General features: G+C 40.5%; 1 protein-coding gene across 4 annotated transcripts in view; it reads right to left on the bottom strand.

Moving 5' to 3' along the window:
• The window catches only part of APP (amyloid beta precursor protein), a 223,086-nt gene that overhangs the window by 22,712 nt on the left and 183,012 nt on the right, over positions 1–17,362 (bottom strand). For 2 of the 4 annotated variants that reach the window (XM_063347206.1, XM_063347226.1), the window contains 2 exons: positions 7,484–7,705; positions 434–487 (listed from right to left, as the gene is read on the bottom strand). In XM_063347206.1, the coding sequence (XP_063203276.1) occupies positions 434–487; positions 7,484–7,705 (276 nt within the window). The remainder of the gene's footprint in view (positions 1–433; positions 488–7,483; positions 7,706–17,362) is intronic. The other 2 variants (XM_063347215.1, XM_063347234.1) reach the window with 1 other exon arrangement.

The raw sequence follows: 17,362 nt of genomic DNA, 5'->3' as shown, positions 1-17,362 counted from the left end.
CAAGATACTGTATACTCTACATAGAGGACTTGACATTTCTATCATACCTTCCCACATTAAAAGTACTCTGTGCACTACCGGGTACAGCGTCTACTGCCTCCTGTACCTGCCAAGGCATTAGTGAAAGAAGGGATGACGATTTGATATGAATCAAGGGTCCCCCTCTGGGGGGGGGTGGGGTGGGTGGGGGTGTCCCCCTGTGTGAATTCTGGGTCCCCCTCCCTCTGCAAGTACCTATTCGGAACACCCTCGGCACAGGCAGCACTCACGTAGGCTGAGGGAGGTTTGTGTGGGAACGCTTCCCTGGTTCATAGCACAGCATTACATTTTAAGAGAGGGTTATACCAAAGAAAAAGGTGGTCACTTCAGCTCAAGCAGACCGCACGCATGCTGGGAACACGCGGGTTAGGTAAAAGCCATGCAAGTTATATACCTGGTCGTGTGGTGAGTCCTCTGTCTGCAGCTGGGCGGGCATCAACTGGCTCAACTGGGCATGTGCAGAAAAGAAACAAAAAAGCAAACAAAAAATAAACAAAATCCCCCAAATGATAAAAGTCAACTGGTCTTCCGTTGGGACAGTGCAGGAGAGACACACTGCATAAACAAAGTTACCAAAGCAACGGCTAGGAAAGATCTGCCTTCAGTTAATCCTGGAAATAAAAGGAAGGGATGGGCACGACTTCAAAAGGAAAGCTTCGCAGCTGGTGTGTCAATTTTACATCATATTCTGGTTACTGCTTAAAGTGAGAAACCATCAAGATCAAAGAATTTCTGTCTGTAAAGCGAAACTATATTCATTACGTGCAAACATTTTCCAGTTGTCTGATCAGAATTGGCGGCAAGAACGGACACGATGAGTGAGTTCTTGCAGCCAGTCTTGATCAATGCTGACTTATAAACCCACTGAATCCTGACTCCTTTTTCCTTTCAGTAGGGATTCTTTACAGCACTAGCTGTTAGGTTTGAAAAAAGTAAAGCACATTTTGAAAATACAATCAATACTTCATTCTGATATGTTCCGATTTATAGACAGTAAATTTGCTTTCTGATTTTTGAAGGGAAAGCAAAGGAGAAACACCACTTTCTACCCAATTGTGTGCCATACACAGTTTTAAAACTCTTGCATTACCGTACACTAAGGCTTTACCAGCTGAAAGCTAAGGTTGATGGAGCTCACTGGCATTAAGAGAAAACAGAATGTGCAAAACTTTTAGAGCTGTTTGAGTCATTACCTAATGCCTCAGCTAAGTCCAAACTGAGCACACTGGGGAAGTCTGTTAAAACATTAAGATTTTTCCCCCTTTTCTTTTTTCTCTCTTTTGCTCCAATACTGTCACCTTCCTTATCTACCTAAGTGCCAGTGCCAGAAAGAAATTAAATTCAGAAACAAAATTTTACATTGTAGCTTGGAATTCAGAATTTTTTAAATGAGGTATTCTCATTCATTTGAATTTCAGGATTCAAGTATGAACCTTCTATTCAGCTGTAAGGGAGCTACAGTAACATAGGGAACCTGACAAAAAAACATGTTTTTTTTAATCATGAACAGCTCGCTGTATTCAGCATCAGAAAAATCACGCTAACCTGATGATACTGCTAACCTCAGCAAGGGGACTGTCCATCTTCTGAGGAAGTCTGTGACACTTGCTTAGCATTCCCATGGGTTTGACAAACAACCTACCACGCTTGTAAGTGAGAGCCTCTGTGGCACCCATGGCCTTTGTATTTTGTACACAGGGGATGACCACAATAGCTCCTGCCTCTGGAAAAAAAGCAGTAAGTCAGCTTTATGGTAGCTGCAGACTAAAAGCGCATCTGCACATCTGACTTGCTTGTGTTTCCAGAAGGGCAAAATCTTCACAGAGCTTGCTGGTCTGGTGCTGCAGAGACAAGCCATCAAACCACTTTCCTTCTCAGCAGTTCAGAGTGGCACTAGCAGACCATGTAATTGCTTTCCTTACATAGCGGTATACAAAAACCAATTTCCACCCTTAATTAAAAACTGTAATTTTGAGTATTTTCCTATTTAAGTCTTCTGCTAGGCTTTCCAATATTGTCTGCACCCACCCTTGGGTAGGTGAGCAGTAATTTTCAGTGGAATGGACTAAAGGGATGAAACAACCAAGGACTGACATCCCTCAAACTGCCCCCTGCAGTACCCTCCTCTGTCACCCTGGCCCCCACCTCCTCCCTTAGAAGGCTGAAGGGTTTTATTTCCCTCCCACTCAGCACTCTGTGACCCTACATGCCCGTAGCTATGGAGAACTGAGAGGGCAGGTTGTGGGTAGCAATAAAAATGGGAGTAGGTGAAAGGAGAAAATGATGGAGGAAGCTTCAGTTACACAGTAGCACGGACCTGACCTCAGAGTAATGCAGTATTTGTGCAGCTAGGTGGAAGTATTAATAATGAATAATTATTCTTGTCATCTATAGTTTTGGAAGCACTTTACAGGGGAAAAGGCAAACATCACTGGAACATTTCATAACTAACACAAAAGTGAAATGACCTGCTCAAGGTCACAAACCAGATGCAGGGCAAAAACTGGAGGCGAAAGCTCAGAGCCAAAGGTCTTCCCAGGCAGATCGCGATTCCGGGCACCAAGGTGCAGTGTGCCCCAGGCAACACGATACACAGAAAGGCTGGTTTCTGGAGAGCCCCGATCTGCCACCTTTTGAATTTCAGATTCATTTTAAAACCTGTTTGCTCTTGCCCTGGTATTGACATATGCAACAAACAGCAATTAACCCTGAAAAATCTTGTCTGTGGGCTTCCTCACTGCCTGCCCCTCTGGACCTCACAACCGTTTCTATAGAGAGAAGAAGTTTAAACCTATTACAGCATTTATCAATAACCAAAACTCTGAGAGGTACTGTGCATTATTATAAAAATTGCATTCATTTTGATGCTCCAGAATCATATTTCTCTGAACACACTCCCATGTGCACAGAAGTACACAAAATCAAGACTGAGAATTTATTTTCCAAATAGCCTCACGAAACTAAATTGTCAGACATCTGCTTACACTGACTACGCAGGCTTCATACAGGGTACACATCCCACCTCCTATCTAATGCTAATACATCTTAGAAGAGCAAAAGAGAATGTGGTTGCTTCTTGTTTAAAAAAAAAAAGAAAGATGAACCCAACTCTGAAATTCCGTGATTCCGTGAATCAAAAAGCTCAAAAACTGGTACAAACCAGCAGGTGAGGAGAGCTATGTGATATTCACCTACGAAGAATAGCACCGACGGGAGGAACCGGCCAAGTCATAAGGGTAAGACAGTACATTCCCAAAAATCTCATTTTCAATAAATACTTTGTCACTAAGGCTAATTGTAACTGCATGGTAAAATACAAAAGGTAAACCACTAAACCCAGTCAGTCATTGGCAAAATGCCCGGGGACTGTGGCAGTGTCAGAGCTTCGCAGCTGTTGGGGTTTTGCCCCCACTTATGAAGATGTGTTTTTCATTCTTAAAGTACAATTTCCTGAGAGTTTGGTGGGGCCTTCTGCAGTGTCCTCAGAGCGTATTTTTCGTTAATCTAATTTGTATCTCAGTACAGTAGACATACATTCAGTCATGCAAGTTCTGTAGCATATTACCTGGTGCTTTGGATTAATTTCTGTGGATGGTTTACTGGGAAACTACCTCAGGGAAACAACAAGGAAGAAAATACTTTCAGGAACTACTGAGCTATGCTAGACTTTCAAGATCTTTTTATTTTTAGGCTATTTTTCACTCATTCCTGAGAAAAAGCAATTTTAGTAAAATAAATTGTTTGCATAAAACTTATCCTTTTATCTAAATATGCAGTTTAGATTGGGAAAGTTTCAAATGGAGTTATGAAACCTTGAGATTACATGGCAATGTACCAATCCAATACATTATTAGTATCTCTGGGTGAAGCCTGGGATTAGATCATGGCCATGGAAGAAAACAGGCATGGTAACTAATGACGAATTTAAGGTATTTTTTGTAGTATTTTAACTTGATCACTTGTACGCAGAATACTGGAGACTTTGAAACAAAGACTTAATGACTGCATTTCCTTCCCCTTTTTCCACAATCACATTTTGGCTTAAGCATTCCCCAAAATGGTTCGTTAAAAACAAGTCCTGTTGCTGTGACTGTGCTGGAGCGGGTGGGATCCCAAGTCCTAACCCAGCCAGCTCCAGGACCCTGTTCAGTTGCCTCTCAGATATCAATGGTCCCATTAGAAATTTGTTTTGCCAGTAATGCAAATTTGCAATGAGGTTAATGATTTACTTGGTGTGCCTTCTCAGGACTGAAGAAAACTATTGCTTATACAGCACAGCAGCTCTTTGTAGCGAGGAAGTCGAGACTCTCATTCTACATAGAAACCCACCCACATATGCTGAGCTGATAGCTCTCTGTATTTATGTTCATTGGAGTTTTAAAAGATTTGACTTCATCTTTCAAACTAGACCAAAACAGTACCAACAACTGAACCTGTAACTTGCTTGCCCTCTGAAACTCCTCTGGCATTCTCTGTTAAATCTGCTCGGCAGATTTCCCAGGTACCAGGCCGTTCACACGGAACATACTGTGATTTTCTTGATGGTGCTGAGTACTCTCAGCCCTCACCCAAGTAAATGGGAGCTGAGATGCTCAGTTCTCTGACCTCAGCTGGCATGCTCAGCATCTCCCACCAGCAAGAGATGCTGACTGTCACTAAAACTGCAGTGGCTAGTCACTCTACAGTATTTGAGGTTTCTAGCACATGATTTTTGAACTTACACCTTTTTTGATCAATGGTTTGATCAATGTCAAGAAACAGCATTGACTTGCTCAGTGCTGCATAAAATACAAAAACCTCACTGACAAAGGGGAACTTATTGTGTGAAAAACAGACTATTCAAAAAGACCTTCAGTGGAGAGGGAGAGGAAGAAAGAGGAGAAAATTGTGTCAATTGCTATTTACTTCTTGCTTCTTACTCAAAGACTATTATAACAAGACAGACACATGTTTTTGCAAGCAATTTAAACAAAGCCTGGGATTAGACCACGGTTACAGAAGAAAACAGGCGTGGGAAGTGAGGACAAATGGCACTGGTAGTCTTGAGTTTCTGTAACAAAGAGGTGGGAGACAAACACAATGGAAAAAACACAAAGACTGTGAAATTCCCCTTTGATACTGTGGGCAAAGGTACAGGGAGGGTATCTAAAGAGATAAAGAAGGTATTGTAGGCATGATCGCATTAACAACATTGTGGTTTGGTTAGATGACAGAGAAGTATAATGGGAAACAAGAAGGACTTGAAGAGGTTTAAGTCATTAAATAATTTCTATTTGTAACTGTCCAGACTTAAACGCTAATAATGATTGGCCTAACAGAATTCTTTGCCGCAGTAACATCATGACAAATACAATTCTAATATCAAAAAAAAAAAAAACCCCTGAAAGCCCAACAACTTAAAGAAAGCTGTTCCCACAGTAAACATTAAGAAGTACTGCAACAAACCATGTAATGCATTAGAATACACAAGATTCATGATTAAACAGTATGCTATTCAAGGCAGGAGAGTTTTTGTTTCTTATTTGCTGTCATACATTTTAGAAGGAGAACCATGGTCAGTATACTTGCCTATGGGAATTCAGTGTCACGTTGAAGAATGTACCTTTCGTTATTAAATTCTGGGCTTAGCCAGGTTTCTGAAGGAAAGAGATGCTCGTGTGATTACACTGTGGTTATGTCTGGGTGCACCTGTCTGCCTAATAACTTCGGAACTTGGTGACTGAAATCAGTCCATTTTGAAAGCTGGGAGGATAGACTTCAAAAGTCATTAATTCTCCCCACCTTGCCCTCCCCAAGTTTCTTGAAAGCAGCCAGTGGGTATAGAAATTGATGCCCTATATGCCTTGGCTATACGAAAAACTGCAGCAAGAGCTGTATTGGAAAATTCCTGCAGCCAGACTGTGGCCTGCTCCTGGCAGACAGCCTTGACATGGGCACTATAGCGAGCTGCAGCTGATTCCCCAGGAAACTGAAGTTTAGCCTGCCAGCCTGGTCAGCCGTTTGTACTACTCACCAGCACCTGACGCAATCCAGCCAGCTGCTCTCAGCTGCTTAGCACCCCACTTGGCTGCAACTGCCCTCCAGACACATTTGGAGTCCTTATCACCATCTCCCATCTTCTGGTTCTTGCTGCTGGACAGTCTGTTGAGCTGGCTCCAGCTCTCTCTGCTCTTTTTCTTGGTCCCTACCTGTAGTGCTGACTCCCTGGTGGTCTGACTTTAAGCCCTACTCCTGACCAGCCTCTCTTCTTCCTTTCAAATCTGGTAGACTTATGCCTTACTGATTCGTTGACCTTCGCTCAGATCCTAGCCATGTCATTTATTCTGCCCGATCTTAGGCTTCTCTGAGTCCTGGGGATGACCGACTTTGACCACAAAACTGGTTCTGACTCCACTGATTTCACCCGGCACCAACACCAGACGTGGCAAATCCATGTCCATGTCTTGTGTTTCATCTCCCTAGCACCCAGTTGCCCACAGTCCCTCAACACATCGTGCTGGAGTGAGACTGACTGTGTAAAGTTGATCTCAAAGCTCATTCTGAGAGCAGGTATAGCCTAAGCCAGTGGTCTCAAAAGACTTCTGGAGGACGTTAACGTCTGTGCAGTTCAGCTACAAATCACAAATTTGCCTGAAAAAAGACTTCTATACCTCCAACTTCTGTGAATCTACCACTGCTTTGCAGTAACAAACTTTCGATAATGTGATTAACTTAGCACTAATGACAGTGGAGTTGAACTGATAAAGGGAAACAAACACAATAGGAGGAACTTAAATGACATGATCAAAGTCCCTCAGGTTTCTAATTAATTGGCTCTGGCACCTAAGTAAACTACCAATTCCAGATTATACATAAATTATTAAAGCGTTATGCAGTCACTTCAATAAATTAGTCCATAAGCAGCATAAAACACTCCTCAGGAAACAAGCTTTCACTAGCCGGTTGCACTGCTGAGTATGCAGGAACATTTCTGCAGTACATTGCAGGCAAGCAGTGAGGTGGGGACGGGGCGGGGTGGATAAAACCAACTCTTATGCTAGGATTGTGCTGGATCTGTAATCATTTTCATGCCAGCAAATAAAAAGCTCTTCCATAACCAAAACACTCATTTCATCATGGCACAGATCTATCAAATTATCTATCTCCCTTAGCTCATCGTCATGTATTTTATAAGACTGTCACTCATAATTTGCTGGAATTTATTTTGATTTGTTTTTAAAGGAAAGTAAGCTCAACACTGAAATTTATCGTACGTCTAAATTTACGCTTTTAGTCAGGATTTTCTGTTCCACCAAAGAGACACAGCAAACCAGTTCTAAACTGACATTTAAGAACCTCTATCCTGCTTACATCAGAAAGATGTCAATTTTCAGGTAACAACATGAAGAGAAACCACAAAGCTCAACTGAGAATATTCTGTGGTTTTTCCTCCTATAGCACGTACCTTCATTTTCAGTATTGGCTGGAACGGAATCAACACCAAAGGGATGCCACGGCTGAAGGTCATCTAGGCTGAACTCTCCATCCACTGGAAGAAGTTCAACTGTGGTCTTAGTTTCCGTCAAAGAAGGCATGAGAGCATCATTTCCATAGCTGATTCTGGGTTCGCTGATCATATTGGCCAGAACGTCATCGGAATAGTTTTGCTCTTTCTGAAGTAATTCATCTGCAAGGAAATTTCAACACAGAAATTATCTGAAAGAGCCTGCATTTCTAAGGATCTACTTCCAATGCTATTCAAGTAATAATTTACTGTTATGAGAGTCTGTACTCCTATGATAAAGAAAAATAAAGGTTTGGAATAATCAGAATTCTGTGATAAGCACTGCAGCTACATAAAGCATTTTTTTGAAACATCAACCAGAATTGTTTGATACCGTTTCCTCCCCACATTTCCACCACATAACAGATCACAGGTCTGTGCTTTACAAGTCACTGGACTCTTACTCACCACTTTTAAAGGAAGCACAAATCAATTCCCTTCAACTCAACATGTTTCCATAAGTCAACATGCGAGAGGCCACAGAAAGGAATGTCCCTGTTATTTCCCGTTCCTCTTAGATGCTCACTACCACAGCTCATCACAGCTCTTAAATCCTAAATCACCACAACAGTTACTGTATTAAATTGGGCATTACTGTAACACACTGAATCTGAAGAAACATTCATTCTTTTAACATATATAACTTATATTTGCCAAAATACTGCAGTTCTTTGTTAAAAATATTAAGTAGTGATAGGTGTCTGTAGCCAAATTATTTTGCAAGCAACCAGGACCTAAAGCTATGCAATATTATCTAGGTTGTTTGTGTTTTTTTGGACTTAAGCAAGGCGAGAACAATCAAAGCACCTTTCAGCTCCATCAGGTGCATAGGACAGACTGTCCAACTCGGTGTTAAAAATAAGCTCAGAGGTTGTGTGTGCTTCATTATTCCAACTCCCTTCTCACACCAAAGTTTGTCTACTCTTGGTCTTCCCCTTCACTGCCATTTTTTGGTAGGAGCAACAATTACTTGCAAGTACTTCAAGGGAACTTGGTGCACAAGAGCACATTCAAGTAAGCAACCAACTGCAACGAAGAAGACAAATGACTGCTAATAATGCACCAATGTAATTTGTACGCAGGTTTTGCAGAGCTAAAGCGATCAGAATTGAAGACTGTAAAGGTTACATTACTAGAGCGCAAGTACTTGGCGCACGTGAGCACGCGCATGACAGCTGATGATACAAAAGCTTTTATTGAGACTGGCTTCTCTTTTCACTTCGTTAAGAACCTCCTGGCTGTCACTGCTTCGCACTCACATCGGAAACCTGATTCAGTGACAGAAATCACCACTAGACCCTTTACGTCACTCCGTAGGGGCTCACTAATTTCCCAGTATCATCAGTGAGAAAAGGCATCTAAATTTCTATACACACCAGAGCTTTAGACCCCTCAGTAAAACCTTTTGAATGTTATTTTCCTCCCAACTGTACACGGCGCCATACCACCACAGAAGTACACTGCACCCACGCAGCAGCTCTTGCTTCCATGCCTTTATCAACGATGCTGTAGTAGGGCTCTGCTCCGCAATACGTCTCCTAAAGACCACCTTGAAATTGTTGATGCAACTCTCTGCTACCCTATTACTACATCAAATTCAGAACAGCAAAACTAAACAAAAAGTTGTAACCCCAGCCCTAGGGTGAAAATGGGTCTTGAATCTTAGAAAACCATGTTTAAAAAACAAATTTTCATGTTTAAAAAGCAATTGCTTTAGTAGACAGTAAGCCTAATGTGTATACAAAATTTAATTCAGGGATTTAATTTGTTCATTAGAATGACTTACAAGGACAGTACAGAAAGCCTGTGTAACACTGAATTGCTTTTCCATTCGTGTTCATTTTATTGAAAACAGTATTATTTTGTAAGATACCAAATAAATCTTCAGCATGGAAGGCAAGGCCGATTTTTGTCTCCCCACCGCACTTACACTAATTCTTTACCAAATTAAAGCATCTCCTTGTACCAGAGGAGAGACAGGTGAAGCACCTTGATGTCCTGAGCAGACATTGTATCACATGACAGATGTTAATATTCATTAGCTAAGGGATGAAGAGACTTTATTAAAAAAAAAAAAAAAAAAAAAAAAAAAGAGCTGGATGTTAATGGCCTGAGCGAGAGGTCTGGTGTCCAAGTGCCTTGCAGGGAGCCACGGGTGATAGCAGTTGAGCACGTTATAATACCAAGAAATCATTTCTTCAGAGTTCTCCACAACCCCTGCCCTGTGATACCTGCACTCTGTGTTACCCGCAGACAGCTCCTGCCCTTGGAAAAGGACAAACGGTGCGTGGAGGGGAAGGAGCAGAGGGAAAAGGACCTGTCCTATGGCGGTGGCAGAGTGGCACTGGGGCCAGCACCGCGCTCAGGGGGAGGCACCGGCTGGGCCCGCCAGGCTGACAGCGAGGGGCATCTGACTGCCATCGCGATGCCATGATCATACCCAAATCCCTAGGGGATGGGAGGGACACGTACACAAAGTCTCTCTCTCAACATTACCCAACTGGGAGCACGTCGTCGCTGTCAGGCTCCACTGTCTCCTACTGAGCTGCGGTGCACAGCGGGGACATTAACTGACCCGCACAATAGCTCAAGTGAGGCGGACAGATATTACAACCAGCAGATTATGATCGCATCCATTTTACAAGCAGGGAAACAATGGCCAAAATGAATCAAGCCCATCTGACATGATGAGTCAGGCACTGAACGACAGCGAGAAATTGGAAGTGCCTGGCTTAGAAACTGCGCTGGAGTCCATCAGACTGAGGCAGCTGCGTCTGCATTGAGTAAATGATTTGCAAACTATTGTTTCAATCTCTGAACTGCTAAAAAGTTTGCCCTAGGATTTCCAGTTATCAACACTAGCTGGCAAAGTCCAAGATCAATTTTTCAGTATTGATGGCTAGCTGAATCATCAGTTAACGCTAACGGAAAGCCATACAGCCTCACTGTTACCCATCAATAGAGTATTCCCTCCCTTTTTCACAGTTGCCAACTCAATTCCCCCACCCTGCAAAAGACAATTCCTTAAATAAGCAGGGAGTACAGACACAGCTGGAAGCTACGATGTGCATTCAAGACTGTTTCAGGGGTTTTCTTTGTGTGGTGAATATCTTCATTATTAGGTGCTGAAAATAGAGAGATTCTAGGCTGCTCTTCAAAATTTCATCTTCTGTCAAACCAACAGGACAAAAACCCCGTGACAATCTTCCTATAATAAACTTTTTTGTTGCTGTTGCCACTTGGCTCATTATTTCCGTGTAGCGTTTGGCTAAGTCCTGCCATTCGACAAGAATAAGGAGGATGTTGAAACCTTTTGTCCCTCGAGAGCATGTGCTCAAAAGCAACCATGACCTTGGGAAAAAAACCACGCTCAGTTGGGACCTCAAACCTCACAGCAGCTCTGGATTTGGTGTGAAGGTGCACAATTGCTGCTTCTCCTTCAGGCACCCAAACTCTTTCTTCCTCAGGACGAGACACAGGCTCACTTCTGGTACTTCAGTAAAACCCTTCTCAGACTTATCATCTCTAAGGAAGTTTCACTCATTCTTGGGCTCCCTGCAGGCACTTCCCCATGGATCACTACTACTCAAAAACAGCATCTAGAAAAATTGAAGTGAAATACTTTTGGGGAACTAGGTTTCAAGACTATTCTCTTATCCTGCAAAAAGACACATGGAGCCAAAAGCAAAGAAGGGGCAGAGGAAAAGAAATAAAATGTATTACAAAATCTTCTGGTGGATGCCCGATTGTTAGAAGCCATTCGTCCACAATGGCCCTAGAGCACACTTCTACTTGTAAGGCTTTGCAAAGAGCACTGCACTAGCAAAGATACCATGACAAATCCCAACAGAGGTGATGGAGTCTTAGAGTGGCAAAACTCATGCTATTTTGTAACTTTATCTACTTGTTATTGGCATATAACATCATTTCAAACATTGGACTCTGGGGCATATTTACCCAAGCCCTTGACTGGCACGGCTATAGTGACAGAAATTTCATGTGGAACAGCTCCACTTGCTGCCCTGGTACGCCAGCAATCCATTAGTTATCTGTCAAACCATCATTTTCACGCAGTTCATTATTTAAAATTTCCAAAAGTAATTATAATATTTATTTGTTGCCTTTTCTTTTCAAGAAGCCTACCTGCCAGACGAAAAGCTCTGCTATCACTATCACGTGCAAGACTTTTGAATTCACTTGAAAAGCAGCTTTAAAATTGGCAGTTGTAATTTGGAAAGCTCCATAAAGCAATTTAAGGTCTTAAACCAGATTAGAAACAAAATGCACCCAAAACACCTCTTCTAAATAGTAATTAAGACACCATCAAATTACATGCCACAGTTTTGACCTAACACCAAAGCCTCCTTTGTAAAATGACATCTACATGATGAAATATATGTTGACTCGACAAATACAGGTTTGGGAACTAGCTCAAATAAACTGGTACAAATGCAGAGTCCTACTGCCTCATGTTCATCACCTGATCAGTCACCATTCAGTCTGAACTGAACATACGTTTTTCCTGAAGCTACAGTTGGTTTTGAGCATGTGCTTTCAAAGTGACAAAATTAAAAAGCATCAGCAACCTCCTTATTCTTCTTAACGGCAGAAATTACAGAGTGCCTGAGTCACAGCGATCGCTTCATTTGCACGTGCACACATATTATCTTATGCCAGTTTGATGACAGCTTAAATCATGCAAATGTTGTACGCCACAATTAGGATTCACTAAGAACATTTACACAATCATTTATTACAGTGTATGTGATAGGAGGTAACATGTTTAGATGCAGCTTTCAGTTGTATGACTACTTTATGGGCTAATTCAATATGTCATAGTTCATAATCTTCAACATGAGCATGTGTCCAAAGGAGTTACACTGATGTAATGCAGTCAGGTTTTAACTAAATTTGAATGCCTGCATCTTGTCAGCTGCATGAATCAAAGCTCCGCCAAACTGGTAAACATGAGAACAAGACCTCCTTAAAGGCTTTGCTTTGGTAAATACTTTAAAACAAAGCAAAACCAAAACATTACTTACCTGTACATCTGTATTTCTATTAGAGCACTTACATAAACTGACAGCACACTTGTAACCCACAGTTAGGCTAGCAGCGCTTCCATAAACTTGATGCAAATACACACGTGTATTTCGCGTTCGGAAAGCATGTATATTTCCCCACAAGTGATTTTTACTGAGACATGTTGGAAGTAAAGATTTCTGTAGGGAACTCCAACATACCAAGTACTAGTAGCACAAGTAAGGGTTTTAGAGAGGCAACACTTACGGTTCAAAGGGCTTTCCGTACCTCTGATAAATGCCAATTCTACAGAGTCAGAAAGGTAGTTAAGTCAGTCGTGGGTTTCCTATATGCAACTTATTGCATGAAACGGGAGTTCCTCCTCTGGGGTAAAAGGAGAGAATATACCAGAAAATACCATGGGTATTTCCTCCAGCCTCTGCCCAAGTCAGAGGAAATTTGAAGCATTAAAATTTAATCCCACTGAAGTCTCTGTCTAACCACAAAGGGTTAAGCTCCACAGAATTTCAAGCATATTGTTATTTTAAGGTGTTTTGCTGAATCAAGCATTTTAAGATAATGTTACATACTACTAGGAGTCATAATTATAACATTATCAAGCTGCAAAACACAATTATGTGGTATGCAGTGTTGAATTAATTCTTTTGTATGGTACAAGTCAAATATAATTTAGAAAGAAACTCTGATGAGAGCTTCATTGGAAGTGACCTGCCTTATTGGAAGGTGTGAGAGTGGCTTTCCTGCATGCACGCTTTGAAGATGATGATAAAAGGGCGATATGCTGTGAAACACTGGAAATGAGCCCAACCTGCGATGCTGTGATCCATATTGACAGAGAAACGTGACCACCCTATCAGATTTAAGCTTCTTCTCTTCTCTGGGTTAGCCTCTGAAATTACACCACAGGTCATCTTATCTGGAAACTTTTACAGTGCAATATGTCTCTCTCTCTCTGGCTTAAACTGAGACTGAGAGAGCAAGAACCATGGAAAACAGTATTTCATAGTTCTTATTTTCTGTCCTTTAGAGACATCACCACTAGGGCAAGAGTAAGCAGCAGCAATAGTTTTTCAGATTTCAGAAATTTCTTATGTGCATGAAAAACTTGTTCAATAAGGCGAAAAGACTATTCCCTTTTCAAGTTCACAGAAAATGAACATTTAAGATATTATGAGACAGCTGACCTGAAAATTTTTCCCTAGAAGTTAGTAAGGGAATAACTACTCCATAGCCTTAGACAATACCCTGTTGCCTAAGAACCAAACTTTAGAAGAAATACTCTTCTGAACTTAAGAATAGCTGCAATATTAGAACCATAGTAAAAAGAACATGCTTGTAATATGCTAAAAAAAAAATCACAACTTTATCACTTTAATTTCTTTTCCACTTCTTGCTGCTTCTGCTCTTTCAGCATATGTGGATTCATTGTTTCCCAAATCACATCATAAAAACAACCCAAGTGAGTGTCTTCCTATAACAGCTACATGTAATAATGTTTCAGTTAGATCTGCCTTGCAGACTGCTTGACTTAAATTATAAAAAAAACCAAAGATGTTTAACTTAGATACAGAGCAATTGTCGTTTTGCAGGTAGATCATGTTAAAACAAGCTTTCTGGTAGTGAACAGTGTTTGAAGCATGAGAAAGCTTGGAAGATCCAATTCAGGAAAACATTTATTACCACGTAATGATTAATTTCAATATGACCTAGGTGCCCTTTTCATTAGGGATGGACTTCAACACCAATTTAGTTTTGTACATGGCTATGCAATTGCAGAGAGCTTTGAACGAAGGTTCATGAGAATTTCCACACCACTTCATCAAGGAAGAACCAAAATCGTCCTCTCCCATTTTTACAGCCTGCTATGAAACTCAAGGTCTTGAAATTTTGGCTAATTTTGTAAAAAGGCTGCTATGACACTCTTTACCTTCAGTGAAGGAATGCTATAATTACTACAGACCCATAGCTACCTGACAGGTACATAAATCAGTTATTAGCTAAAATTAAATATCAATATATGGCTATAGATGTGTACACATTTATAATTTTTTTAATTATTAACAGTCAGTCACTAACATATTAAAAATTAACAGTCACTCATCTGATTAATGTCTGCATTTCCCCTTCAGTTCAAAGCAGGGAGTATTAAAGGAATTTTGTGGGATAAAGTAAGTCCAAAACCAAAAGCCTGTGTTATCTCTGAAAAAGAGCCACTAAATAGAAATTAAAGATGCTCCTCTTCCCTTTCACAACTTTAAGCCTTTTTGTCCATTTCTGTGGTCTCCTTCCCTTCTTCTCACTCCCTTATCATACAATTTGGTTAAATTAATAACATTGTCTCAGAAAAATAATTCTCTATTCATAGCCTCAAAGTTCTGGATTAAAACACAGAAAAATCCTATTTCCGTGTTACGGCATTCCTTTGGGTAAAAATTCTAAATGAAACATAGCTTTTTGTACTAGCATGTGGAAAGTTCCTCTTCAGTAAGAGGATGCCCAACCTAACATCAAGGTAGACAAGGAAACATTAAAAAATGCTTGAGGAAAAAAGTGAATTGAAACTCTATACTGTAATCAAGAACATACCTTGTATGTCATCTCCTGATCTACATAAGGCACTGTGACAAATTCCCGAAGTTTAAATTTAACTCCACATTTAATTCCAAATTAACATATCATTAAGTGCCTCAAAATAGGCCGAAGAGTCTAAATTAAAACAAATAAACAGGCCCCCCAATTGTCACTGACATTTCTGCCAGATGAATCAGCATTCATTATTCCCCCTCAGTCTTGTGTGAAGTAGAAAAAGCCAAGTATATTTCCATCCCGAATAAGTAGGTTACAAGGCTTATAAGTGAAACTGCCCCGCAACAAAGAATTTATATGAAGAAGTGCTATGGAATTTTATGGTCTTATTTTCTGAAAAAAATTATTTACTTTTACTTATTTATAAATTATTTATTGGTCTTATTTACTGATAAAGATGATCATATTCATTTGCCAACCTTATACTACACAGTAAAACTCAAAACTGCAGTAGAACCTGAAACTCTACCACTTTCTAACACCTGAGAAAAGTCAGTTACCCATCATTTTCTATAAAAACTTATGAAGGTCAGAGTACGAATCCCACAATTTCTGATGTGTACTGAACTTGGAGGCGGCTTGGAAATCATTAGATAATCCATAAAAATACAAATCTGAACATTAATTTGTTGCACCTGATTCCCTTGGTCAAAAGAGAGCATTTTTGATTTGACTCAGAATTCACCAAAACTGAACTGTGCATCTGCTCCAGATAAAATATATTTTGCTTATTTATTAACTGCAGTTTCAGTATTTGATAGGCCAAATGTATCCTGGATTTTTTGAGTATTCTAAAGAGATGCATTTATTAAATTTAACAAATATATCCATTAAATGGGATATGGCCTATTCTGATGGCTTCTACACCACCTTTCATATGCATGATCTAATAGCACAAAGCAGAATAGTGAAAGGACTGGAACCCTGCCTAGGTAGCACTATTCAGGAAAATGCATTTTTTTTTTCAATTAAATTGGGCATATGAGAATCACACAGCAGGAGAAAGCTGCGCTGATGAAAGATTGCTTCATTTGTAATCCCACGTGCACAGGAACTGACTGTTAGGAGATTACTGAAACATTTCCATCAATCCAGCCGTTCCGTAAGATCACATACCCTCAGTGATTCTCTTCCCTTTTTATCCCAATAGTAAGAGCTTGCCTAGCCAGAATATGTCAGATACTCTTGGCCATAATAAGCACCTGTGAATTTTGCACATCTGCACATCTGAAGAGAAAGTGATGCCTGAGTAAAGCAAAACTTAGTACAGCGTTGGCATCAGAGGCATATTTAGCCCTGCCCATAGTTAAGCATTTCCATACTTCAGTGTTTGAATTCCCCTGGGTAACAATTCCAGAGATTACTCTGGGAACAACAACTGACACGCTAGCTCTGTAATATATAATATATAAAGCTATAATATATAGCTTGTGCAGACAGTCTGTAACTGGTTCTCACTGGACGCTTGCAATTTGCTGGCACGTAAGAATTATGAGGATTAATTTTCTTCTTTCACAATCTAACACTTCCTATTAGGAATCTGATCTTAGAGTGAATCACACAGAATGGATCCAAACCAAGTAACTGGGAAAAGACACTCCATCCTTCAGCAGCAAGCACGAAGTAGAAGCTGTTGTAGAAGTGCCTGTGCTCCCACGATTTTGGGCTGCTTGAATACTCATGGACACTGACATCATTAACTTAAGATGATGGGAAGATGACATATTTACGAATTAAATTGCACCTCTATTCAGTGCAAAGAATATTTTCAATAACTAAGCATAAAGACATTTCTGTACGTGGGCAATGTTTCACCAAGCCAGTGCCTCTCCCTAGGAATGGAAGCTATGCATTCAGAAAGTCAAGCTCATCTGAGCTAACCTGCTCTCAGATCATATTTGCAAGCTGGACAACTGCAAGATGTTTTCAGACTTCCATCTAATAAAAGAATGACGTCTTAAATTTGGCATATGATGACCTAACTTATGAAAGTATAATGGTAGAAGCAATTATCAGGATGTACAAACAAGAAAGGTCAAAAGAAGCCGTCCTACTTCATAAAACGGTGAAATCGGACTTTAAAAAAATTTTGGTCCCATGACATGCTTTATCTGTATCGTCTCAAAATCGAGTGCTCCAGCTTTTCTTTTC

This window comes from Chroicocephalus ridibundus, chromosome 1 (genome assembly GCF_963924245.1).
Source record: "Chroicocephalus ridibundus chromosome 1, bChrRid1.1, whole genome shotgun sequence".
NCBI lineage: Eukaryota > Metazoa > Chordata > Aves > Charadriiformes > Laridae > Chroicocephalus > Chroicocephalus ridibundus.
This window is presented reverse-complemented; position numbering and strand designations above follow the sequence as displayed.